General features: G+C 54.8%; 2 protein-coding genes across 3 annotated transcripts in view; one reads left to right on the top strand and one right to left on the bottom strand.

Annotated features, from left to right (window-relative positions):
- Positions 1 to 590: 590 nt before the first annotated feature.
- The window catches only part of LOC101947390 (butyrophilin subfamily 1 member A1-like), a 48,977-nt gene continuing 23,226 nt past the window's right edge, over positions 591 to 26,341 (bottom strand). The window contains exons 6-9 of one of the 2 annotated variants that reach the window (XM_065562388.1): positions 23,796 to 23,828; positions 22,899 to 22,931; positions 22,780 to 22,816; positions 591 to 1,593 (exon numbers count right to left, since the gene is read on the bottom strand). In XM_065562388.1, coding sequence (XP_065418460.1) covers positions 1,023 to 1,593; positions 22,780 to 22,816; positions 22,899 to 22,931; positions 23,796 to 23,828 — 674 coding nt within the window. In that variant the 3' untranslated portion in view covers positions 591 to 1,022. Of the gene's footprint in view, positions 1,594 to 13,507; positions 13,630 to 22,779; positions 22,817 to 22,898; positions 22,932 to 23,795; positions 23,829 to 26,341 lie in introns of those variants that run through there. The other variant, XM_065562389.1, reaches the window with a different exon arrangement.
- LOC135974440 (uncharacterized) lies at positions 13,757 to 16,294 on the top strand. The gene is made up of 2 exons (XM_065562572.1): positions 13,757 to 14,730; positions 15,725 to 16,294. The coding sequence occupies exons 1-2, from the start codon at positions 14,154 to 14,156 to the stop codon at positions 16,198 to 16,200; spliced, it is 1,053 nt and encodes a 350-aa protein (XP_065418644.1). The 5' UTR covers positions 13,757 to 14,153; the 3' UTR covers positions 16,201 to 16,294.

A 26,341-nucleotide genomic window follows, 5' to 3' on the forward strand; every position in this document is an offset into this window, starting at 1 on the left:
TAGAAATTTAAAAATGAACATTGCCAGCAATCTCTTCATGACACTTCATGCTGTAAATTGTTAGTGACAACACACTTTTATGTCTTGTTAGATATGTTAATATACAACATAGTTTTTACTATTTGCGGACATATTTTCCCATATAATAACACAATTAGGTTGGATAAGAAACCATTTATTTTTAGATTAACATTTCCCCGTGTTAAAAACTAGGAAAAACAGATAGCTTCAGCAGCCCATGTCACCTGCACACCAGCAGACTGGATTAAAACACAAATGGATCCATCACAAGATAATTTTAGGGTATTTATTTTCAAATAATCAAGGTATGTTTAGGGCATGAATAAATTTTCAAAACTGAATTATTACACTGAAAATGTTCATAATGCATCACGTTTAAAACAAAAAGTAGTCCTAGCAATGCCATAAGATGTGCCTCCCCTCATACTCTGCTCAGCTAACTCTTCAAGAAATGATGTTCAATTGCTAATTTCAAGGAATTAGACCAATCAGTCACTATTTGTACACAGCATTCAAGAAGGTGGTGGTCAGAGAACCCAGAGGAACTGTAATGAATTTCCTGAAGCAACTTTATTTTCTTTGTACTCATATTTTGCATTGAGATTTCACAGGGGTAGAAAATTCTGACAGGAGTGAATGATCCCCATCCATCACCATCTGCTATCCCTGGACAGCGGACGGGGAAAGGTGAGGGCAGCAAAAACCCACTAGCTGTCTGGTAGTATTTCTTACCAGCATCACCCTGTGCCAGTGGTGGAGCAAACACAAGGGAAGGGGCGGGGGCGGGGGAGAAGCTGTCTGGCTCCTTCCAGCAAGTGTGTCCCATTCACCCAGCCTGTGCTGGGGTTGCCAGGTGTCTGGTTTTCTACTCCAGCTGAAAAGGGAAACTGGCAGCGTCTGGTCAGCACAAAAACCCCAGTTGCTGCAGTAACCGGCCTCCACCACCGGGGCCAGAAGATCAGCAGCGCTGGGAGGGGACAGTCTGTGCCGCGGGGTCACTGTCAGGGACAGAGATTCCCTCTGGCCTGAGCTGGGACCGGGCAGATTATCAGGGGCACCGCGTTTAACCAGGGACTGAAATAGGGGCGGAGCGTCCCGGAGAAGGTGTCAGTGAAAGTGAAGAGATGGGACCTGTCAGTCACATTGTAAAATGAGACCTCGCCCGCCTCATAGTCCAGGAAAATCCCCACCCGACTGGGCCTGACGCTCACGGGGAGGGGGGTCAAGGGGGGGGTGCAGGCGTGGTATCTCCCACCCCACAGCTGCACGGCCCAGTATCCATTCCCAGGTGAGAGTGTGATGTCCCCCTTCCTGCTCACAGATTCCCTACAAACCCCCAGTTCCCACTCAGGCTTGTCTCCCACCTCCACCTCCCAGTAACGCCTCCCACCCGTGAACCCCTCAGCGCCCAGGACACAGGAACAAGTATCAAATCTCTCAGGGTTGTCGGGCAGATCCTGGCGTGTGTCTCCGAATCTCACACGTTTCCGATCCTCAGACAGGACAAGGTAGGGATTTGCCGTGTCTGGATCCAGAGTCACGTCCACTGGGGAGAGAGTCACAGAGTCAGTGCTGGGGGCAGGGGCTGGTCACTGGGATCAAAGGGAAATTAACCTGCTTCCCGTTAATCGCTGGGGGGGGGTGTCGTTGCCTGAGGGGAGTCAGGGCCCATCTGCCTGTGAGGAAATAGCAGACGCCGCCGGGGGAGGGGGTGGGAAGGTGTCAGTGGGGGAGGGGAGAGGAGAGCAGCAGAGGGATGGGGGAGGGGACAGCTTGATGCTGGGAGAGGAAAGGAGTGGGGCAGGTGATGGGGCAGAGGGGAGGAGGGGAAGAGAGGGGCATGCACAAGGGCAATGGGGGGCAAGAGGAATTGGCACCAGGAGGGCAGAGCGGGGGTGAAGGGAGGCAGGTTCGAAGGGGCTGCAGGGGGTGAGGAGTGGGGCAAAGGGAGGGGAGGGGCAGGCACAAGTGCAAAGGGGGGCAAGGGAAGGGGTGGGCACCAGGAGGACGGGGCAGGGGAAGGGAAGAGCAGGTTCCAGGGGGTGAGGGGAGGGGTGGGCACCAGGGAAGAAAAAGGGGACAGACCCCAGGGGCACAGGGAAGCAAGGGAAGGGGCGGGTAACAGGGGCACAGGGGTGTGAGGAAATGGGGGAGCTCCAATGGGGTGGGGAGGAGGAGTGGGGCAGATACTGGGAAGGCGGGGGGGGGGGGGGTAGAAGAAGAGGCTGGCACCAGGGGAAAAGGAGGGGGAGAGAGAAGACGCAGGTGACAAGGGGAGGAAGAGGGGTGAGGGGTAGGGCAGGTGCCAGAGGGCCATTGGGGGGCAAGGGGTGGGGCAGACCCCAGGGGGAAACAGGGGACCGAGAGAAGGGGCAGTCATCAAGGCGGAGAGGGGCATGATGGTAGGAGTGGGTGCCGGCGGGGGCGAGGGGAAGGGCTAGTCTCCAGGAGGGATGCTGGGGCTGAGCAGAGAGGCAGATGTAAGGAGGGGAGACAGGAGAGGGGTGGGCACCAGGGGGCAGAGTGGGGGAAGGGAACAGGTGCACACAGGGGGTAGAAAGTGGGGTGTGGAGAAGGGCAGGCCCTAGGGAGGCACAGGGGTGTGGAGTTGTGGGCACAAGGGGGACAAAGGGAGGATGAGGGGAGGGGTGGGACCCAAAGGTTAGGAAAGGGTGTGGGGAGGGGTGGGCACCAGGTGGGCAGAGATGGGGAGAAGGCAGGTCTGACACCAGGGGGCCCAAAGTGGGTCAAGGGAAGGCAGAGGGGGGCAAAGGAAGGGGCAGGCACCATGGAGGCAGATGGAGGTGAGGGTTGAGATGGGCCTCAGGGGGGCAGAGCAGTGAACAGAGGGGCTGGTACCAGGGCACTAGAGGAGGGTGAGGGGTGCAGATGTCAGGGAGGCAGAGGGGGGCGACAGGAGGGGTGGGGGGAGAACTAAGGGGAAGGTGGCAGGGGGTACAAGGGACGGGGCAGGCACCAGGGGGCGGGGGGGCAAGGGAAGGGTCTTGTGCCAGAGGGTGAGGGGAGGGATGGCGTCAGGGACAGGAATTGGCAGGACAGAGTGGGGGAGAGGTGGGCACTGGGGGGCATGACATGTGGTGTGACATGAGATGGGGCAGCATCAGGGCAAATGAAGGTTGAGGAAAGGGTGGTCACGGGGTGGGAGGGCAAGGGAAGGGGTGGGTGCCGGGGGGGTAGAGGGGCATGAGGGGAGGGGTGAAAGTCAGGAGTCTGAGGGGGCAAGCAGATGGGCAGGCAGCAATGGGGCAGGGGGAGGGGCAGGTGCCAGGGGGACAGTCGTGAGGCAGGGAAAGGGGCAGGCACTGTGGCCAACAAGGGGCAAGAGGAGGCATGGGGGGGGGGGTACAGAGGGCAAGGTAAGAGGTGGGTGCCAGAGAGGCAGGGGGAGGGGCATGTGCTGGGGACAGAAGGGGGAAAGGATAGGACAGGCAAAAGGAGGGAAGGGGGAGGGGAGCAGTGGGTGCTAGGAGCAGGATGATGTGAAAGCAGGAGTAGGCACCAGGAAAGCAGGGAATGGGGGAAGTCATGGGAGATGGGGGCAGAGGATGGTGTGTGTGTGGGGGTACCAGGGAGGAAGGGGGCAAGGGGAGGGGCAGGTGACAGGGGGACTGAGGGGGGTGAGCAGAGGGGCAGACACAAGGACGGCTGAGGGGGGAGTGGTGGGCACCAGGGGGCAGAGAGGGGTGAGGGGAGAGGCAGGGCAGGTGGGTAGAGGGTGTTAGGAGATGGGCTTGGGAAGGGGCAGGAGCCAGAGGGTCAGAGTGGGGCTAGAGGAGAGGTGGGCACAGGGGCATGAGGGAAGGGCTGGGTGCCAGGGGGGGCAGAGAGGATGGGGAGGGGGCATGTGCCAGGAGTGCTGAGGGGAGTGAGAAGAGCAGGAGCCAGGACAACAGAGGAGGGTGAGAGATAGGGTGGGCACTAGGGGCAGAGGGGGGTGAGGGGAGAACTGGGATTCGTGAGCAGGGGGAAAAGAGGAGCAGAGGCCAGGGAGTAGGGGAGTGAAGTGATGGGTGGGCACCAGGTGCAAAGAGAGTTTGGAAGAGGCGGCAGGTGCCAGCCCACGAGTTCAGGGTGAGAAGGGGGGTGGGATCCAGCGGGGCAGAGGTAGGTGGAGGGCAGGGGCATGTGACAGGGCAGGGGGCATGTGACAAAGTGGGGTGGAGAGGGGATCATGGGAGCAGAAAGGGGGTGAAGGGAAGGGGTGGGGCAAAGTGGAGCCAGGGAGGATAGAAGCAGGGGCCAGGTGGGCACAGAGGTTGAGGGAAGGGGAAGGGAGGGGCAGCAACTAGGGGCCGAAGGGCGATGAGGAGATTGGCAGGTGCCAGAGGGCAGAGGGGGTGAAGGGGGCAGGCCTGCGTCTCTGTTGCTTTGGGGTCGTGTGTGGTTGGTTTGTTACTAAGAGAAGGTTGGCAACGTCCCCACATACACTGGCCAGGCAGCCCTGCCCCAAGAGTGGAGGTGGGAATCTCCATGCCTGCCGGCCCCACGGGCACCACCTTCCATCCAGGCAAACCCCACAGCCGGCCCCTCCCCTCCCCTCGCCAAGCCCAGCCCCTCCCCCAGGTCATGGGAAGTGGATCTGTGCTGGGCTCCTGGGTGGGGGCAGGACACTGGGGGGATGGGCAGTGGGAGGATGCTTGGAGGTGTAACTGGGTAATGGGGGGAACAGGGGCCATTACTAATGAGGCTGGGGCAGTGGGGAGGAGAGGGGGCATTTCCCCACTTCCTGCCCCCTCCATCTGGGAGAAGCTGCATCGGGGGCCAGTCCCAGTTCATACCCGCGCAGCGCGTCTGCACTAGGGTTTTGCACGGGGGCACCGACATGCCCAAGACACTGCTGTGCCAGGGGCCGTAACCCCTCCCCTCACTGGGGTTATGGATCAATAATTACAGGGTCACTGGAGCAGGGGAGCTGGACTCTGGGCTCCCAAGTGGGGCCCGACACACTGGGCTGCAGAGTCATTCTCACTCCCACGCTCTGGCTCAGTGCCCATGGCAGTGTTTAGACACAGGGGGAGTCTTCAGCAGGACAGATTGAGGGAGCCCCACATCAGACACCCGGAGCCCAGCGGTTCCAGCCCTCACCTGAGTGGGGGAGACCCATGTTCCAGTTCCTGCCCCACATCACACGGGGGGATTGAACCTGGGGCTCCCAGCTGAGGGTCCAGCCACTGGGCTAAAGGCTAGAAGGGAAGTGGCAGGTGGCATCTTCTTCTGTTCATTCAAACTATTCAGCAAACTCAACTTGGATTTGCAAAGTTTCAGTCAATCCAAAATAATATTTTGCAGCAAATAAACTATTTGTCCAAAACATTTCACCCAGCTCCACTTCAAACCTGTCTGAGCAACTTAGGAGCCTAAACCCCATGACTTGCAATGACTGACTGTCAACATCCCCAGCAACGCAGAGTTACGGGCTCAGGACATCAGCTATGAAACAGCCCAGAGCTGCCGTGAAATTTGCCCTGGGTAGGAAAATCCCCCCCCCCCCCCCTCCGCTCCTGATCTCACCCCAAAAATCAGGCTGAAAATGGAGTCTTGGCTCCAGCCTGAACTCTCTGCTCAGAGCGATTTGTCCCCTGGACTCTGCGAGCAGCACAGACCCTCTGCAGCTGCACTTGGGCGTCTCCCAGAGAGGATAATGGTCACCGATACCGTCTCAGAGCCCCAGGGGCTCAGGTGTCTCAGAGCCGGGTGGACAGACTGAGATTTGTGGGGCTCCTGCTATAGCGCCAAAAAGAGCCGTACAGACCTTCTGGCTCAGGATGGAGCTGGGGCTCTGAAGCCCAGGGAGTAAGTGGGGGCAGGCTCCAGCCCCAGACACAACATCTACACAGCTGTGTTTAATGCTGCAGCACAAACCCCACAAGCCAACGTCTGTCACCCCGGCTGTGAGACTTGCCCAGGAGGGCTGACAGAGCAGCACGGCACAGACATCTTCCATGACTGTGGGACATTCACTGTCCCAAGCTGGTGTCTGGAGGGCCAGCAACAGCCATGGGTGTTCCAGCTCCCATTGCTGGAAGTGCCCAGGCACCCACAGCGACGCACTGAGGAGGGCCAGTGACTGGAAAGAGTCACCCTGACCCACTGCAGACAGGGCTGGTCCAATGCTGTGCTCAGACTGTGGGCAGGACGGGCACATAAGATGGGACTACCTCCAGGAACAATGACGGGGAAACTGGCCTGGTTTCCCAGAACACTTGGGGAACAGGGGAGTCCCAGGTTATTGAAGACACCCTGCCATGGGGAGGTCAGGTGCAGGACTGTGGGAACCCCATTTTGGGCTGGGAAAAGTGACTCCCCGCCAGGGTTAATTTGATTTGACTGCAGGGAAAAGGGACACGTAAAAAGATGCTGCCCTACAAGAACTTTGGATTTTGGGCAGAGGGGATCGGGGACGTCGCTATGGGGCAGTGAGAGTTTCTAGTACTGGGTAAAATGGGTAGCTAAGAAAGCAGGCCCTGGGGTATAAGCTTCAGAGGGAGAGGCCAGCCATGGGTTTTAGACGTCCCTCTGCTTACCAGGGATACCTTAGCCTCCCTCCCAGATTCAAAGCTTGGGAACTGGGAGTGTTTGAGTAGCTTCTCCCAAGAACCTGAAAGGACTCCCTTGGAAAATGATCCAACCAGCAGCTTAGTGGACAGCCGGCTCTCTGGGCCAGGGGAGCCGAGGCAAAAGCTAAATGTGATTCAGCATTTCCAGTGGTCCAGGCAAGGGGTGTGACCAGGGCCGGCTTTAGGAAGTGCGGGGCCCGATTCGAACAGTTTTGACGGGGCCCCAACAGGGATGACTAAAAAACCACGTTAAAAAAAAAACATGTGGGGCTTGTACTCACCGGGCTGCACTCCTAGTCTTTGGCGGCGGGTCCTTCACTCGCTCCGGGTCTTCGGCGACACTGAAGGACCCGCTGCCAAAGTGCGGCCAAAGACCCGGAGCGAGTGAAGGACCTGCTGCCAAAGACCTGGAGCACCGCCGGGTGAGTAAAAATTAAAAAGGTGCCTCTAGCCAGGGAAGGGATTCTCTGCCATTTGCCCCCCACTCTGGGCGGCCCTGCCACTGGGCGCGGGGCCCTCTTAAGCGCGGGGCCCAATTCGGGGGAATTGGTGGAATTGGCCAAAAGCCGGCCCTGGGTGTGACAAGAGCTCTGACAGGGCTATTGAACAGCTCTATAACCTGCAGGCCCAGGTGCAGGTTTTGTTACTGAAACTGGCCAAGCAACAGGAGCAAGCCCAGTGACCAGAAGACAGGCAGAAGGAGCTACTTGCAGAGCAGGAGAGAAGCCACCGGGTTGTGGCTACGAAGAGCAAACGGGTCTAGGCTCTGAAAAAGAAACAGGGCGTTCGGCAGAAGAAATTCTGCTCTAGCTCCCAAGAAGCCCAGCCGTTGGAGATAAAGCTCCAGCACCTGCGTAAGCAAAGGACTGATGAGATTATTCAGATGCTAGAGAAACTCACAGCTGCTGAATGTACCAAGCGCCAGGCACCATCCCACACAGAGGAAGTGGCAGTTGGAATTGCCAATACCCTTGGTCAAGGAGCCCAGGCCCTAGAGGAGAAGCAGCACCTGGAGACCAGAATAGTTCAGCCATTGGAGGTGCAAAGCAACAGGGAGATGGGGAACAACAGTCTCAAGGCAGCCAAGCTGCAGGCAGCCAAGGTAGAAAATGAGCCATGCAAGAGGAAAGTTACCCAGGAGCTAAAACTGAAAGGGCTTGAACAAGTCGTAGGCCTTGTGAAGGAGGGGCTGAGAAAGGGCTACAGGATGTGAGTGGTGTGGCTGGGAAACTAGAGCAGGGTTTGCTGGGACACAGGAGCCTGCCACACCAGTCAGAAGGAAGAAACCTGGAGAACTTGAAACAGAGGGTGTCTGCAACTGAGCTGGAAGGTGAGATTCCCAGCTCATGTAAATGTACCTGCACTAGCTCTGCTCAGGCTAGCACACTAAAGGTAGCAGTGTAGCCTGGCTAGGAAGGGCAGCTCAGGCCAGTTGCCTGAGTACGCACCAAGGGGGCTGGGTGGGTTTGTACTCAGGCATGTAGCTGAAGCTGCCACCTGTGCTACTCTGGCCACCTGGCTATTTTTAGGAGCTAGCTCAGCTACGTCTACATAAGCTGGGAATCACACCTCTTAGACGGGGCGGATCAAAAAATTGCCGCAACCACCAATCCCCCGCCAGCTCACCTCCGCTCCCACGCGGCAAGCCGGGGAGGGAGTGGGGAGAAGGGGAGTTGTGGCGCGCTGTGGGGATGGCGGCAGTGGAGCAGGGGTGAGCTGGGGCAGGGAGTGGTTCCCTGCCCCCTCCTTCCCCCCCAAGAGTTACTCCCTGTGCCCGCCGGCCCCAGCTCACCTCCGCTATCCCCCGAATGCGCCGCTACTCGCTTCTCCTCTCCTCTCCTTTCGCGCGGCAAGCCTGGGAGGGAAGGGGGAGAAGGGGAGTTGCGGCGTGCTCAGGGGATGGCGGTGGTGGTGGAGCAGAGGTGAGCTGGGGCAGGCCGGGGAGCGGTTCCCGGCCCCCCGTTACTCCCCGCGCCCGCGGGCCCTAGCTCACCTCTGCTCCGCCTCCTCTTAGCGCGCTGCAACTCGCTTCTCCCCCCCTCCCAGCGCGGCAAGCCTGGGAGGGAAGTGGAAGGAGGGAAGTGCAGCGCGCCTGGGGGAGGAGGCGGGCTGGGGATTTGGGGAAGGGGCAGAGTTGGGGAGGGGGCAAGAGCAAATTTGCTGCCCTAGGCCTAGGCCTTGTTGGCCTAGGTGATAATACGCCGCTGCTCTTAGATCAAATATAGACGTTTGCTAATAGAGGAGAAGGAACAGCTCCTGGAATAAGTTAAAGAACTAGACAGACAAAAGCTGAGGGCTCAGGAGAGGCAGAGGTGCAGGCTGAGGGCTCTGGTGTGTGCGATAAGAGAGAGCCCAGCAATAAATCACCAGGAGGCTGCATTTACACAGGGGAGTGCAGTGATGCTGCGGGTGTCCTGGGAGGCTTTTTAGCGGAACAAGTGGATCACGCACTGAAGGGCTGGATGTCGACAGGCACAGATACAGAGGTGCTGGCTATAAAGGAAGCTGCACTAGTGGCCGTGTCCTCTACAGATACCCAGCACACCCACTCACTAATGGACTGGGAAGAGCTAGAAGAAAAGGTTGCTGCAGCTGAGGGGAGCAGGGCAGAAGGCCTTGCACAGCTGAGCACCCTCCAGGCCCAAAGGCTGAGGCCCTGCAGGAGCTAGAGGAGATGCACTGACAAGGGACTGGATCTCAGCCCAAGCCATCCAACAGGAGCACTGGAAGGAGCCCGTCTCAGCACTGGAAGGCGACCAGGGAACAGCAGTGCTTGTTGTTGCAGAAGGAGTTGACTAATCTCCAGAACCAGCTTAAGATCGAATGTGGAATGAAGCCGGCTCTGAGACACATATAAAGCAGGAGAGCCCAGAGGCCTTGTGGAAAGACATGAAATTATGTCAGTGAGAGCAGGCACGGCTTCTCCAGAAAACAGAGCAGCTGGGCAGGGAGCTACACCAGCCAGCTGGACACAAGAACAGCGCTGTGGTGGGTGCAGAGGTACAGGCCCATCGTGTGGAAGCTGGACTGTCTGAGGTGGGTATTCCACCTGCTGGAGGGAAAAGTCACCATCAAAACACATGTCCAAGAGGAAGTTGAAATAGAAAAGGAAGAGACTGGGGACCTCTCCCCGCAGAGACCTGAAAGAGCAACACAAAGCCCGAACCAGAGCTGGGCTAAAATGGAGTCCATCCTACAGGAAAAGGGGAGGAGCAGAAAGGCATTTTCCTGGCTGATAACATTACACCCAGCCATGTGGACAGAAGAGGATCTGAAATGTGCTCCCAGAGCCCATTTACTGAAGGCTGCAGGAAAAAAAAGCTGTGCTCAGTAATAATTAGAGATGCTAATAAGAGTTATCTGAATGAAAGACAAACTTAACTCCAAAAGGCACGTGTGTGAGTGTGTCCTGGGAGGCAGCTATTTGAGGGATCTTGTAGCTACCTGGGGCTGTGTGTAACAGACCTTATTTAAGCTAACCTCAGCCAGACCTGGCAGAGCATTAAAGGGCCTTGTGATGAGCACATCTGGTGTGTATCTGGCTCCGGGGAAAGCTCTATAGCCAGCCTGTATCTGTTACAGCAGCATGAGGGCAATGGTGGAAGCCCGGTGCTATTGCCTACTTCTGCTGTGGCCAGAGGGCCTGACTTACAGAGTACAAGTTGTTCTGAACTACGCCATGCTGAAGACTATGGGGGATTTTGCCCATCACATGAGCTACACAGGACTGTGGGGAACAGAACTCCTGCTCTCTTCATTTTTTCACAATCAGTGACGAGAATAAAAATATGGCCAAGGGCCTTGTAGGTTTCCTTGTGGCAGAAGGAGAGGAAGTGCTCCCTGGCTGCAGAACATAACCAAGTATTAGCCATGGTCAAGCCTGCCTTTAGGTAGACCGGGGGAAGAGAGGTCATGGAGGCCGGCCCTTTAAGGGGACTCAGGGACCAGCCTACCTGTGACAGGCTCCTATAAGGGAGAACCAGTCAACCCAGCCCCACCTGGAAGTAATTAAATCCCTAGGTGGCTGGTTGGCAGCCAAACAGCTAATGAGCCTGATAAAGGGTTACCAGGGCTCAGCTGAAGGGATCCCAGAAACAGGAAGCTGCTGAGGAGAGGGGATCCCAGGAGAGCTCACAGAGCAAGGAGCTGGGAAGGGCTGTGCCTAGAGAGAGGAGCTCCTCTAAGGGGGAGGAGTTGCCAGAGGTGACATCGATAGAACAGCAGCTGTATGAGGACAGAGACCTGCAGGTGAGGGCTGCAGGGAACAAAGGTACAGTCTGAACTGAACCCGGTTCCAGGAAGGAGGGCTGGGGGCTCCTGACTTGAGGAGAGTGAGGATCTTGAATTAGAGCCAGAGGCTGGAGCAGAGTGAAGGAAAAGATTTTATTTTGGGGTTTACTGGGACTCAGAGTGGACCCCACCAGTGGACTTTTGTCTCAGAGCTTTTGGACTGTGGGGAGCAGTTTAAGGAGGGCTGAAAAGAGTAAACTGAGGCAGGGCAGTTGCAGGGCCACCCAGAGCTGGCTGAGGGGGAACTTGGTGGTGCTACCCCATCATGAGTCTGCACAACTGGCCCCCATTTAACAGAACTGCTGCCTGTTCCCCAGGCAGATGGAACCTCACTCTCTCCAGTCTGTCAGCTTGGGCCCAATGGAGCCTGCGTCCCTGAGTGAGAACCTGGAGCAACTGAGCACAGGGTGGTGCCTCCCTCCTGGCCTCCCCATCCCAGCTCCCAGGCTGTTCCCTCTTCCTTGCAGCCTCCGGCTGTCTCTGAACCTGCTGCCCTGCCCTGCCCTGTGCTTTGGGGGTATGGAGTCCCCTGATAACTGGATATTGAACTGGGGGTGACCCAGGACCCAGCATGGAGCCAGCAGGGTCACTGATGTAAGCAGAGTCAGGATGAGCTCTACCCTGACATTTGGTGGTGAATTATGGCGAGTGTGGAAAAGAACTCCAGGGGCTGATCTGGTTTGCATAGGCACACCCACTCGCCTGGCATGAAACAACAGCAACTCAAAGTGGTTACTTTGGCTGGTGTGGGATCCCCAGTTTCTCTATTATTGGGGCAGGAAGAATAAAGTTTTGTTACCCTGATTCTGTGAATCAAGGCCAGTGGAACTGTTGTATGACAGAAGGACTGAGTGAGTCCTTCACCATTACCTAAGTAGCACTTGCTTGACAAGGGGCATGGGTTACAAAACCCAGTGAATTGAGAGAGGATGGGGACAGGTATTTATACTTGATGGTATGGGCCCTCTTTGAGGGTTTGAAACACCAATTGCACTATCTCCTCTCTCCACTGTTGAATGTCAGAGCTAACTTTGATTCCATTAGTATAGTAGGGGAGCCCCAGTGCTAGTGCACCATTGGCCCAAAGTGAATTCAGCTCAGCAACTTGTAACTAGACTCCTAATGGAATCAAAGTTAGCTCTGAAACAGGCAATGTATTAACTAGAGGCTATAAAATAGCAACAGAGCAGTTAAACAATTATCTGTGTGCACCAGCCCACCCCTGACCCCAGCAGGTATTCTGGGTGGGGGGGTGAATAACCAAGCTCCTCAAAGTTTCATGCAGACAATGACATTTTGCCCGACCCCTTAGATATTGTGAGAGCTGTAAGAGGACTGAGCAGCGACTGAGTATCCCAGAGGAATGGGTCTGAGAGTGACTGCGGCAGTATCAGCATTAGTTACCTGCGTATCCTTGGGCTCTGGTGAGTCCTGAAATAATCAGAACCGAGAATTTACACAAATGAAATGCAGACTCAGCAAGTCATATACTGTGAAAAACAAACCACACAACCAGAAACAGCTTACCCAGTTCTGCCAGAGGGTCCATAGGAATGAGAGGAGAGAAAAGGGAAAAAAGAACATAAATGAATCAGCAGGAGAGATTCTCAGTAACAAGGAAGTGCCCAGTTCTAACCCCGCATTACATTGGCTTCAGTGGGAATTTTGCCTGAGTAAGGACAGCAGGATTAGGCTCCTAATCACTAGTTAGGGCTTCTCCTTTATTGCATCTGATCCTGCAAACCCTGCCCCCAGAAATCAATGGGGCTGCACCTGTGGGGATCACTCATGTGAGTCTGGGGGTAGAATGGAGCCATTGGTGATAAGGGGCCCAGTTCTTTCCCCTGCTCCGGTCATTGTGTGCAGGGATGGTGCAGACCGGTTGGAACCAGGCCCTGGACATCAGAGAATTCCTCTGCCGTAGGGAGAGCCCAGCCAGGGTAAAGCAGCATAGCTGGCTCCTGTGTCAACTGCTTCCCCCCCCTCCGCCATCCTGGTATAGGGGGAGTGTCGGGGCTGGGGTGTGTGTGCTAGGGCAGGGCACATCACCAATTCTCAGGGACCACGACCAGCTGGAGCAAATTAGAGCAACCCCTGAGGCAGCCTGAGAACCAGGGAGCCATAACCAGCTCCCTCACTGCCCCCACCCCAAACAGGTCTTGGCCCAGTAGAGAACCTGGGCCTGCAGCTCAGAGAACTCTTCCTTCATAAGTATCTCCATCACTGGGTGATGCTGGGTGACCCCAAGGGGTGCTGAGCACCTGCAACTCCTGCCAGCTTCAGTGGGATCAGACCATCTGCCTGATCCTACAGCTGCTGTGTGTGGAAGCCAACAGGGCCCAATCCTGCTCCAAGGAGACCTAGGGGTGCAGGAGAACATCCATGGGGAACTCACCGGGCTGGGCCCTATTGGTATAAAAGAATCATTGTTCTCGTTACAGAGTCTCTTACGTGTCAGTAAGTGACGTTTGCTTGTTTGCTTTTTAAGGGTATTTCCAAGGGTTAATGTTGTGAAAAATAAAACTGTTAATATTCATATTTCAATACCAAAAATTTTCCATCCATTTTGTCTGGGTAATATCTGGATTTCCCCTTGTTGTGTAGGTTTCCTGTCTCAGTAGCACATTAATGTTTTACACTAACACATCTTTGCACACACAGCTCTGAGTGTTCCTTTTCCAATTTAAAGCATAATCAAAACTAGAAAAAATGCCCATACCTTTTGCAGCCTCGTATTCCGCTGGAAAGTCAAAGACATCGGGAGTTAATGTTGAGTCTCAAAACTTAATGGGCAACAGTCAAGCTAAAAGTGACGTCTCCCTCAGTGGTGATACGAGTGTTTTGAAAGATTTGTCCATAAGGCACTAAGGCCTGGTCTACACTAGGCGTTTATGTCGAAGTTAGCGCCGTTAAATCGAATTAACCCTGCACCCGTCCACACTGCGATGCTATTTAGTTCGACATAGAGGTCTCTTTAATTCGACTTCTGTACTCCTCCCCGACGAGGGGAGTAGCGCTAAATTCGACATGGCCATGTCGAATTAGGCTAGGTGTGGATGGAAATCGACGCTAATAGCTCCGGGAGCTATCCCACAGTGCACCACTCTGTTGACGCTCTGGACAGCAGTGCGAGCTCGGATGCTCTGACCAGCCACACAGGAAAAGCCCCGGGAAAATTTGAATTTGAATTCCTTTTCCTGTCTGGCCAGTTTGAATCTCATTTCCTGTCTGGACATCGTGGCGAGCACAGCAGCACTGGCAACGATGCAGAGCTCTCCAGCAGTGATGGCCATGCAGTCTGGGAATAGAAAGAGAGCCCCAGCATGGACTGATCGTGAAGTCTTGGATCTCATCGCTGTGTGGGGCGATGAGTCCGTGCTTTCCGAGCTGCGATCCAAAAGAAGGAATGCAAAGATCTACGAGAAGATCTCTAAAGACATGGCAGAGAGAGGATACAGCCGGGATGCAACGCAGTGCCGCGTGAAAATCAAGGAGCTGAGACAAGGCTACCAGAAGACCAAAGAGGCAAACGGATGCTCCGGATCCCATCCCCAGACATCCCGTTTCTACGAGGCACTGCATTCCATCCTCGGTGCTGCCGCCACCACTACCCCACCAGTGACCGTGGACTCTGAGGATGGGATACTGTCCACGGCCGGTTCCTCAGACATGTTAGGGGACGGGGAAGATGAGGAAGGAGATGAGGAGGGCGAGGCAGTTGGCAGATCTCACAACGCTGATTTCCCCGACAGCCAGGATCTCTTCATCACCCTTACAGAGATCCCCTACGAAGCGTCCCCAGCCATTACCCCGGACACAGAATCTGGTGAAGGATCAGCCAGTAAGTGTTGTAAACATCTAAACATTTATTTTTAACAAAACAGGAATATTAACAATTAAAAGAATGGGTTGTTCATGATTAGTGTGCCCTAGGCGCTTAACGGTTTAGTAAGGGGCAGTGCAAGTTTTGAAAAGAAATCTAGCAATGTCCGGTTTTCAGTGATTGTCCTGCACAAGCCGCTCTACTGTGTATTCCCTGCTACTGCAGCTACAGTAAAATGCGGTCTATATGTGCGGGGATAGAGCAGTAATCCTCCTGGGACATCTCGATGAAGCTCTCCTGGAGGTAACTTGAAAGCCGTTGCATGAGGTTCTTGGGGAGAGCGGCCTTATTGGGTCCTCCGAAGTACGACACGTTGCCGCGCCACGAGATTATCAGGTACTCGGGGATCATTGCTCTGCACAGCAGGGCGGCATACGGCCCTGGTCTTTGGAGGCTTTCCCGGAGCATTCTCTCTTTGTCGCTCTCGGAGATCCTCATCAGGGTGATGTCGGCCATGGTGACCTGCTTTTAATTAGGTAGGGGAATGTTAGTGTTGGGACTGCTTTCCCGTTCCTTTACAGAACTGTCACCGCTGGTTTGCAGCCACGCGGTGGAGGCGGGAGAGGGGCAGCCGAAAGGGATCATTCCCGGGGACAGCCGCGAGGGGGTGGGACAGGGGCAGAGTTCCCGCTTGCCGGATTGCTGGCAGCAGGGACTGACATTGATTTAAATGTGAAATGAGGCCAGTGGTAATATAAAAGTTTTAAACTGCCACAAGTGTACGGCTTACCATGTCTGCCTGCAACAGAAATTCCGTTGTGCTGCCTCGCTTCTCAAATGTGCTGTTCAAGACCCCAGGCACAGAATGCGAAGGCCGAGAATTCGACCTTGTGCTGAGTGCGCATGTGAAAGGTGCTGTGCATGGTCTTGTTCACAGAGAAAGACTATGTTCTTTGTTCACAACTACATTTATCTTTCAGAGGAATTCACTCCCTTTTTCCCATTTCCACAGCCCCGTCTGCGACTGTCTCACAACCTAGCCTGGAATCACACTCCCAGAGGCTAGCGCGGATTAGGCGTAGGAAGAAGAGGACACGGGAGGACATGTTCTCTGAGCTTATGGCCTCTTCCCAAGCCCAGGCAGCACAGCAGACCCAGTGGCGGGAGAACTTGACCCGAATGCACCAAGCCAACATGGATCGGGAGGAGAGGTGGCGGCAGGAAGACCAGCAGGCGACTCAAACGCTGCTTGGACTACTGAGGGAGCAAACGGACACGCTCCGGCGCCTTGTGGATGTTCTGCAGGAACGGAGGCAGGAGGACAGAGCCCCGCTGCAGTCCATCTCTAACCGCCCTCCCCCGCCACCAAGTCCCATACCCACCTCACCCAAAGTGCAAAGAAGGAGAGGCGGCAGAGTCCCTGCTAACTCTCACTCCACCCCTGCAGAGAGCTCTAGTAGCAGAAGGCTCTCATTTCCCAAAATTTGAAAAGTTCTTTCCTTCCCGCCTGACACAAGCCCACGTCCAAGTTTCACCTCCCAATGCCATGTGTAGTTGATAATAAAAAATTCGTTTCTGTTAACTACTGTTTCAATCATGTTCTTTTGGAGGAGGAGGGGAAAGGGGGTTGGAAATTGGACAGGACAGTCTCCTTTGGCAGGGTACATAGTCGGGGGCAGGCACAGCAGCAGGGCATATACACAGTGCAGTGATGCAGTGACTAGTTGCCCCGGTTAGTCTGGGAGGTTGTTTTGATGTAATGTTGGGGGGGGTGGGTTGCTCTGTGACTTTGTGGCGGGGGAGGGCAGTTACAGATCTTAAGCGCCGGTCCTTAGACAGGATCACAGAGCCACACAGCATGGGATCTGTAACCGTCCTCCCCCTGCCACAAAGTCAAATAGACCTCCCATACACACAGTCCCGATCAGGAGGGGTGACAGGCTCCGTTGAAACAAGCATCCCACCGCAGCGGAGCCTGTCAATCCTTGAGTTTAGAAGCTGCATTCGCATCACAACACTAGACCCGCCCCGCACCACAGTCTGCGTCCCAGTTTTAAAAAATTCCCGCTAAAACAGTATTAAAGAAAACGGTGTGCTTTAACAAAGTAGAACTATTTTTATTTCGACACGTGTGTTGGAGGGGGGGTGAAGGGGGTATGTAACTGGATAGGATAGTCAACATTACCTGGGTAAAGAAACGGGGGCAGGTTTAGCTTCTCAGTACACAAACTATAAAATCACAGGTTACCCTGCTCACTCAGGAACTTTGCTTTCAAAGCCTCCCGGATGCACAGCGCTTCCCGCTGGTCTCTTCTAATCGCCCGGCTGTCTGGCTGTGAGTAATCACCAGCCAGGCTATTTTCCTCAACCTCCCACCCCGCCATAAAGGTCTCCCCCTTGCTCTCACAGAGATTGTGGAGCACACAGCAAGCTGCTATAACAATGGGGATATTGGTTTCGCTGAGATCACAGCGAGTCAGTAAGCTTCTCCATCTCCCCTTGAGACGGCCAAAAGCACACTCCACCACCATTCTGCACTTGCTCAGCCGGTAGTTGAAGAGTTCTTTTTCAGTGTCCAGGGCGCCAGTATAGGGCTTCATGAGCCAGGGCATTAGCGGGTAGGCTGGGTCCCCGAGGATGACTATAGGCATCTCCACATCCCCAACAGTTATTTTGTGGTCCGGGAAGTAAATACCTTGTTGCAGCCGTCTAAACAGACCAGAGTTCCTGAAAACACGAGCGTCATGAACCTTGCCCGGCCATCCCACGTAGATGTTGGTAAAACGTCCCCTGTGGTCCACCAGTGCTTGCAGCACCATGGAAAAGTATCCCTTTCGGTTAATGTACTGGGTGGCCTGGTGGTCCGGTGCCAGGATAGGGATGTGAGTTCCATCTATGGCCCCACCGCAGTTTGGGAATCCCATCGCTGCGAAGCCATCTATGATCGCCTCCACGTTTCCCAGGGTCACTACCTTTGGCAGCAGTACATCAACGATTGCCTTCGCTACTTGCATCACAACAACCCCCACGGTAGATTTGCCCACCCCAAACTGGTTCGCGACTGACCGGTAGCTGTCTGGCGTTGCAAGCTTCCACAGGGCTATGGCCACTCGCTTCTGTACACTCAGTGCAGCTCGCAACCGGGTGTCACTGCGCTTCAGGGCAGGGGACAGCAACTCACAAAGTTCCAGGAAAGTTCCCTTCCGCATGCGAAAGTTTCGCAGCCACTGGGATTCATCCCAGACCTGCAGCACTATGCGGTCCCACCACTCAGTGCTTGTCTCCCGTGCCCAGAATCGCCGTTCCACGGCATCAACATGACCCATTGCCACTGTGATGTCCTCGGCGCTGGGTCGCCTGCTTTCTGACAGGTCTGTGCTACTCTCAGACTTCAGGACATCACCGCGGTGCCGTAGCCTCCTTGCCTGACTTTTCTGCATCTGCCTCAGGGAAACCTTTATGATAAGCTGCGAGACGTTGAGAGCGGCCACAACTGCAGCGATGGTCGCAGCGGGCTCCATGCTCGGAGTACAGTGGCGTCCGCGCTGTCAATGACTGGAAAAGCGCGCGAACTGTTTTCCCGCCGGCGCTTTCAGGGAGGGAGGGCGGGAGTGATGGACGGATGACGACAGTTTCCCAAAAGCACCCTCGACTCATTTTGTTACCCAGAAGGCATTGCCGGCTACACCCAGAATTCCAATGGGCAGAGGGGACTGCGGGAACTGTGGGATAGCTGACCACAGTGCACCGCTTCGAATGTCGACGCTATCACCGTTAGTGTGGACGCACAAAGTCGAATTACTGTCCTTAGTGTGGACACACACGTTCGACTTTGCAATATCGATTACAAAAATTCGATGCAAGTAAAATCGAACTACTCTCGTAGTGTAGACAAGGCCTAAGCAGAGCACAGCACAGGAGCCGGCTTCTTAGAGGTGAATGGACTTAAGCTGCCCTGCCCCATCTGTTATATCTACTGCGTTATAAACCTCAGATACCGGACAAGTAAACCTGGCCCAGAGAGCAGGGCTTCCTGGCTCCACGACATTACTCATCTCTGGCTGTGCCACACTGATCCCTGCAACCCCCCACCCACCTGCCCCTCTTCGTCCCCCATCCTCTGCACAGACACTCACACCTTTAAGCCCCACCCCAGGCCATATCTCCATAGCTCATGGCCAGTCTCCTGCCCCACTGCACATTGTTATTTGCATTCCAGTAGCATCTAGAGGTCGCACTCAGAGCTGGGCCCCACTGAGCTGGGTCCTGAACACACACTCAGGGCCAGGGCCAATTGTGCTAGGTCCTGTACACACACACACACTGAGGGCTGGGCCCCACTGGGCTACATCCTGTATGCATACACAGTGCCAGGCCCCATGGTGCTAGGACCTGTACACACACACTCAGTGCCAGGCCTGATCGTGCTAGGTCCTGTACACACACACGCAGGGCCAGACCAGATTGCGCTAGATCCTGAACACACACACTCAGGGCTAGGTGCTGTGCACGCATTCATGGTCGGGCACCACTGTGCTAGGTTCTGTGTACACACACACACACACACACACACACTCTCTCTCTCTCTCTCTCTCTCTCAGGGCTAGGCTTCTCTGAGCTAGGTCCTGTACGCACACACTCAGGGCCTGGCTGACCATGTGCCCAGCCAGGAGAGATTTCAGGGGGTGCAGCACAGCTGGGTTTGGAGGAGGGATTGAAGAGAGAAGGGGGCAGCTTTACTAATACTGAGGGGATGTTTTTCTGTACATGGAGTGGGAGAAAACACTAAGGTGTTTAAGGGAGAAGCAGACAGGCGGATGACCAGACACCCCAAGATTAAGGCTTTGTCTTATAAATGCAACTATACCCCCGCCCCACCCCGCACAAAAAAAAGTGTCCTGATTCTTCACACTTACTATCTGGTCACCCTACCTAGGCTGCCAGGAGAAAAAATAAAATAAAAAGCCCAACGGCAGTACAGCTCCCCCTGGAAGTGGTGCTGAGGATGACACCCCACTCGCCCACCCCTAGAACCGGCCCCGCGCGTCCACCTCTAGAACCGACCCTGCATGTCCACCCCTAAAACCGGCCCCACGCACCCACCCCTGGAACCGGCCCTGCTGGCCCAACCCTAGATCCGTCCATCGCTGGCACAGGGAAGGCGGCGCCAATCGCTCAGACAGGGTGGGACTAAATGTTGAGTTGAGGGGCCTAAAGGCAAAGACAAGGAGCTTGTGCTGGAGCGGTGCTGGAGGGGCCTCAGTGGAACTAAGTGGTGGATGTGGCAGGAGAGATGAGCCCGAGGGCTGAGCCTAGCAGCCGTGCTTTGAATGGAGCTGAGGGGACAAAGCGGCTGGCATCAAGGCCGGACAGGAGGAGTTCACAGCAGTGGAGGTGTGAGATGATGGGGTGAACGAGAGCCTGGGGATATCAGGACAGACACGAGAGGCTGTATCTGTGATGTGTTATACATGCAGAAGCAGGAAGACTAGGGTGAGGTCAGGACACGGGGGCCTAGAGAGAGGCTGAGTCAGAGACAATGTCTAGATTGACTGGGCGGATGGAGGTGTTGTTAGGTTGGCCAACACTATTTCAAAAATACAGGACAGTTTTTTTTCTCCCCCCACAACCCTGACCTGGGCCTACATCATGGAGTGATTCTCCCAGCCAGGGCAAGGGAAATACCCCCCGGCCCCGCTCATAAGGAGACACCTTGAGCAGGGCTCAGACCCCAGGCCTCCCCATCTGCTCTGGGCTCCCTGCAGCCAGCTCAGGCCTCACACCCCACCTCAGGACCACAATCCCTGGCCCACAGAAGAGGCAGAGATCCTGGTACCTAGCTCGGGGCAGCCCAGTGTGTGGGATGGGAGGCAGGGCGGTAGGGAGAGCTTTCACAGCCCCCTGCCTCAGGAAGGGCTCGAGGTGCTATCCAAAGAGATGAAGAAACTAGGAAGTGGGGTGGGCTGTGAGGGGGCCAGAAGAGCTTTGAACTAATTGTCCTCCGGCCATCGACGAGAAGGAGATGTCATACAGGCTGAGATGTGGGATGGGATGCATGGGAACAGTCTTTAGCAGAGCAAGAGTTTGAGAGTCACTGGCATAGAGGTGGTATCTGATGGCGCGAGTGTCCATAAGAACAGTCATTGGGCCCCCAGGCATGCACAAGCTGTGCCCATGCAGACATGGTCCGTCTGACATTTGGGCAGTGCTGCTGGCTGCACTGTTGGGCACGCTCTTCCAGCATGGCCAGGGCTGCCACATGCCCGTCTGGTAGCATTGCCAATTGTCTAATGGCGCAAACCCAAAGACCATTGCCATGGCCCCTTCCCCGTCCCTTCTCTGAGGCCCTGCCCCCTGCTCACTCCATCCCCCTCCCTCTCTCACTCGCTCTCCCCCACCCTCACTCACTTTCACCAGGCAGGGGCAGGGGGTTGGGGTCCGGGAGGAGGTGTAGGGTGCAGGATCTGGGAGGGAGTTTGGATGCAGGGAGGTTTGGGGGGTCAGGCTCTGGGAGGGAGTTTGGGTGCAGGAGGGGGTGCGGGGTATGGGCTCTGGGCTGGGGCAGGGGTTTGGGGTGCAGGGAGGCAGGGGGTCAGTGTTTTCCTCGGACAGCTCCCAAAAGTGACTGGCACACCCCATGGCAGCTGCTGCTAGGCGCGGGGGCTGGAGGCACTGTGGGGGCAGCAGCCTCGATGGGGAGCTCAGAGCTTGGGCAGGGGCTCAGGGAGAGGGGCAGGGGGTGGAGGGGTGGTTCACACACTGCCCATGAGGAAGGTTCTTCTCTTCCCTGTCTCTCACCTCAGTTCTGGGTGGCCTCTGAGCACATCTACTGGATCAGGCCCCATGGGTGACCTAGATGCTCCTCCCCCCCAGTTTATGTGTCGCCGCGGGCACAGGTGGGAGATAGGTGTCCAAACATCTAGAGTGAGGCAGCAGTGCACTCTTTGTGCCCAGAGGCAGAAGCTTAGACAGGTAAGAACTTACACAGAGATTTATGTCCTGAGTGAATTTAGGTGCCTACAGGTGTAGGTGTCAGCTAAGCGGGGGGTTGTGGATCACGGTGCCTAAAACGGGGATTGTGGCTGGAGTTTAGGTGCCTAAGGATCTTTGTAGATCAGAACCATAATGCAATTCTGAGATAGAAGCTGAGGGAGGTTGTGGAATCTCCATCATGAGAGCAGGTTAGATGAACACCCACCAGAGATGGTCTAGATTAGAAGTGGGTAAACTATAGCCTGTGGGTCACATCCGGCCCGCGGGACCATCCTGCTCAGTACTTGAGCTCCTGGCTGGGGAGGCTAGCCCCCGGCCCCTCCCCTGCTGTTCCCCCTCCCCTGCAGCCATACCACCGCATGGGCAGCGGGGCTGCGAGCTCCTGCCGCTCTGAGCAGCACGGTAAGGGGACGGTGGAGGGGTTGGGTAGGGGGTCCCGGGGGCAGTCAGGGGACAGGGAGCGGTTGGATGGGGCGGAGGTTCTGGGGCGAGGCGGTCAGGGAACAGGGGGGGTTGGATAGGGCGGGGAGGGGGTGGATAGGGGCTGGGGGGCAGTCAGGGGACAGGGAGCAGGGGCGGTGGATGGGGGTGGCATCCTGGGGGGGGCAGTTTGGGGCGGGGGTCCTGGGAGGGGGTGGTCAGGAGACAAGGAGCAGGGGGGGTTGGATGGGTCAGGGTTTCTGAGCGGGGCAGTCAGGGGACAGGAAGTGGGAGGGGGTAGATAGGGGGCAGGGGCCAGGCTGTTTGGGGGGCACATCCTACCCTACTCGGCCCTCCATACAGTTTCGCACCCCAATGTGGCCCTCGGGCCAAAAGGTTTGCCCACCCCTGGTCTAGATAATACTTAGTCCTGCCATGAGTGCAGGACACTGGCCTAGTTGACCTCTCAAGGTCCCTTCCAGTCCTACGATTCTATGATTAGTGGGGGTTAAGGTGGAGAGGACATACTTGTAATTTAAGGATAAAGCACATTACAGGGATCTTGTAATATCCCCAAACCAAGTGTTATAAACTCAGGACATACAGAACTAAGGTTACATTTAAAATCAATCGGATCCCATTGATCCGAGACACTGACCTTTCTGTCTCTCCATCTCAGATTGCAGAGCCTCTAGAGGGAGAAAAGAGGGAGAGGTGAGACTTCCCCCTGTCGTGTTTATGGGGATAAACTTAATATTGTAACAGATACTGACCTTTCTCTCCCTCCCATTCAGACAGCAGGGTCTCTAGAGAGAGAAAAGGGCGAGAGGTGCTTCATCAATCCACAGATTCCAAGGCCAGAAGGGACCATTGTGATCACCTAGTCTGACCCCTGCATAACACAAACCAGTGGGTTTCCCCACAATAATTCCTAAAGCAGATCATTTAGAAAAACACCCAATCTTGATTAAAAACTGCCAGTGCTGGAGAATCCACCATGACCCTTGGCATGGGCAGTGGGTATAATAGGCTAGGAGAGGCTCAGCCTCCCCTGCCGCTGCCACGGCCACCGGACCCCCGTTTGTAGGGTTTTGGGGGGAAGTTTTTGATTTATTACACCCCATGCAGGTTCAGGGCGGCTCAGGAGGTGGGATGTGCTATTCAGATTCCTGGGTTCAATCAGTAATTTCCTTGGACTGGAGATTACTGAGGAACCCAGGAAGATGAGTAGCACATAGCACCTCCTCAGCCAACCCAGAACCTGCATGGGGCATAGCAAAAGCTTCTTCCAGACCTGAGAGATGTTTTTCCCCAGGCAGCTTGTGGTCTGGGGAGGGCACAGCACAGCTGCCGCTGACCCGGGGCAGCTCCAGGCAGGTGGGAGGAGAGGGCTCGGGGCTTCAGTCGGCCTCCAGCCGAGGGAGGGGGCGCTTGGGGCTCCTCCAGATGTGGGGAAGGGACGGGGGTCTCGGGGCTCTGGCTGTGGGGGGGGCATGCGTGAAAGAGGTGGAGCTGGGGCTAGCTTCCCCAAAGGGGGGCTCCACCCGCCGCCCCTCAGTAAATTGTTCCAATGATTAATTAATAATTAATAATACCCGTCAAGATTTCACCCTGTTGTGTTTATGGGGATAACTCTACTGCCAGCTAATGTGATGGGCCCAGACACTGACCTTTCTCGCTCTCCTTATCCGATCGCAGAGTTTCTAGAGGGAGAAAAGGGTGAGATTTCACCATTATGTTTAAGGCACAGTTCCTGCTATTAATGTAATTGTGCTGTAACTATAGATTCATAGGGTTGAAAGGGACCTCAGGAGGTCATCTAGTCCAACCCCCTGCTCAAAGCAGGACCAATCTCCAACTAAATCCCCAAATGGCCCCCTCAAGGATTGAACTCACAATCCTGGGTTTAGCAGGCCAATGCTCAAACCCTCCCCCAATGAAAGTGAGGCAGACAGACTGACAAACAGGACACACAGACAGATCTGTCTCAACATCCCTGCAGCCAGCATCCCCGCTGCCTGGGCCCTGTCACACTCCTGTCTAATCTGGCTATTGAGGAGGATAGTGGGTTGGGGTGGGGGGAGAAGGTCTCTTTTTTTGTCCAGTTCCTTGTCTGCTCCCCACTGTGCCCATCCCCTGAACAGCTCCAGCTCCTTCTGACCCTCTTCCCCCGCCCCATCTCCTGACCGGGGGGATGGAGGATGGAAGTGAGTGATGGGACTGGGGCACTGACCTGGGCTGGGAAAGGGACAGGGTCTGATTGGCTCCATTCTAGGCCAACTCCTGACCCTGTGGCAGGTGCCTGTCCCCTGGTCTTAGTGATACATGGGAACAGCTCCCCCTAGGGCCTGTGTATATGGGGGTGTCCCAGCTAAGAACAGGGTGGAGAGACCTTTCTTTAGCTGGGTGCTCAGGTCAGCAGGAGCCAGGGAGGGGAGTGTGGATGGGCCCCTATAGATATCGCCTCTAAAATCAGCTCTTCCCACTGGGAGCTCGTCCCCTTGATGTGTCAGCCCTGGGGTACCAACACTGCAAGAAATGGAGGTAGCGTCATATCTATCAGTCACTGCTGAGAACAGCCTGAGTGAGAATATCTTATGCCCAGTGTGAGCAGCGTCTCAGACCAGCCGTGCAAGTCCTGGGTGTGTTTGTGTTATTACAGCATCCTAGCCTCACAGCTCACCAGTGCAGCTGGTGCAGAGAATTCTCTGAAAGGCCCAGGGAACAAGGTAGTGACAGTTCATTGTTCTGATTGTTTAATGCTTCAAAATGAGCCCAACAGAGTTGTCATAACTATAAAGGGAAGGGTAATAGCTGTCCTGTGTACAGTACTATAAATCCCTCCTGGCCAGAGACTCCAAAATCCTTTTCCCTGTAAAGGGTTAAGAAGCTCAGGTACCTGGCTGGCATCTGACCTAAAGGACCAATAAGGGGACAAGATACTTTCAAATCTTGGGGGGGGAAGGCTTTTGTTTGTGTTCTTTGTTTTGGGATGGTGTTCGTTCTCCGGGAATGAGAGGGACCAGACATCAATCCAGGTTCTCCACATCTTTCTAAGCAAGCCTCTCCTATTTCAAACTTGTAAGTAAATAGCCAGGCAAGGCGTGTTAGTTTTCCTTTGTTTTTCTCAACTTGTAAATGTACCTTTTACTAGAGTGTTTATCTTTGTTTGCTGTACTTTGAACCTGAGACTAGAGGGGAGTCCTCTGAGCTCTTTAAGTTTGATTACCCTGTAAGGTTAATTTCCATACTGATTTTACAGAGATGATTTTTACCTTTTTCTTTAATTAAAAACCTTCTTTTTAAGAACCTGATTGATTTTTCCTTGTTTTAGATCCAAAGGGGTTTTGGATCTTGATTCACCAGGAGTTGGTGGGAGGAAGGAGGGGGGATGGTTAATTTCTCCCTGTTGTAGATCCCAGGGGGGGGTTGGAACTGATTCACCAGGAGTTGGTGGGAGGAAGGAGGGGAATGGTTAATTTCTCCTTGTTTTAAGATCCAAGGGGTTTTGGATTTGTTTTCACCAGGGATTTGGTGAGGGTTTTTCAAGGCTTCCCAGGGAGGGAATCCATTGATGGTGGCAGCCGAACCAGAGCTAAGCTGGTAGTTAAGCTTAGAAGTTTTTCACGCAGGCCCCTACATTTGTACCCTAAAGTTCAAAGTGGGGATCTCAGTCCTGACAAGAGTTCTCTCTCTCTCTGGGCATATACATGACTTTTACATACAACTCAAAATGAGTGTATCCCTGTCACCTAAATGTGTACTCAACCCACATAACGTATCTGTTAATTAAAGCCACTAACTAAACCAGTTCACACCTGGTGCTGACAGAGTGTGTAGGTGACAGTTCTAAAGGTGCAACATCCAGTTCCAGCTTTCACAAGTACAAAGCACAGCTCCTTTCTGCTTCTCTGAATTACCCGCTTCCATCCTCACTGGGAAATCATTGGAACAGACATTTCCCCTTCCCAATGCTTCCGACACTGATACATTTCTACATAATTTTCACAGCCCTTCAGGTGAGAAAACCCTCTGGATGGGACTTTCACAGCTGCCTTGGGGGTTTGCACACTCAGTAACCATTACTTTAAACAAAAATTGAACATTCAGACCCCTTAGGCAGCTGTGAAAATTCCAGCATCTCTATAAACATATAAATCACTGCAGGGCAGTTGTGCCCTTTGCAACTGGAGAAAAAACTACAGTTGAGTACTTA

This window comes from Chrysemys picta, chromosome 12 (assembly GCF_011386835.1).
Source record: "Chrysemys picta bellii isolate R12L10 chromosome 12, ASM1138683v2, whole genome shotgun sequence".
Classification (NCBI taxonomy): Eukaryota; Metazoa; Chordata; order Testudines; family Emydidae; genus Chrysemys; species Chrysemys picta.

Coding starts and splice junctions, on each gene's coding strand:
- LOC135974440 (XM_065562572.1), top strand. CDS start 14,154: ATGCAGAGCTCTCCAGCAGTGATGGCCATGCAGTCTGGGAATAGAAAG. Junction 14,731..15,724: donor ATCTGGTGAAGGATCAGCCA/GTAAGTGTTGTA, acceptor CCATTTCCACAG/CCCCGTCTGCGACTGTCTCA.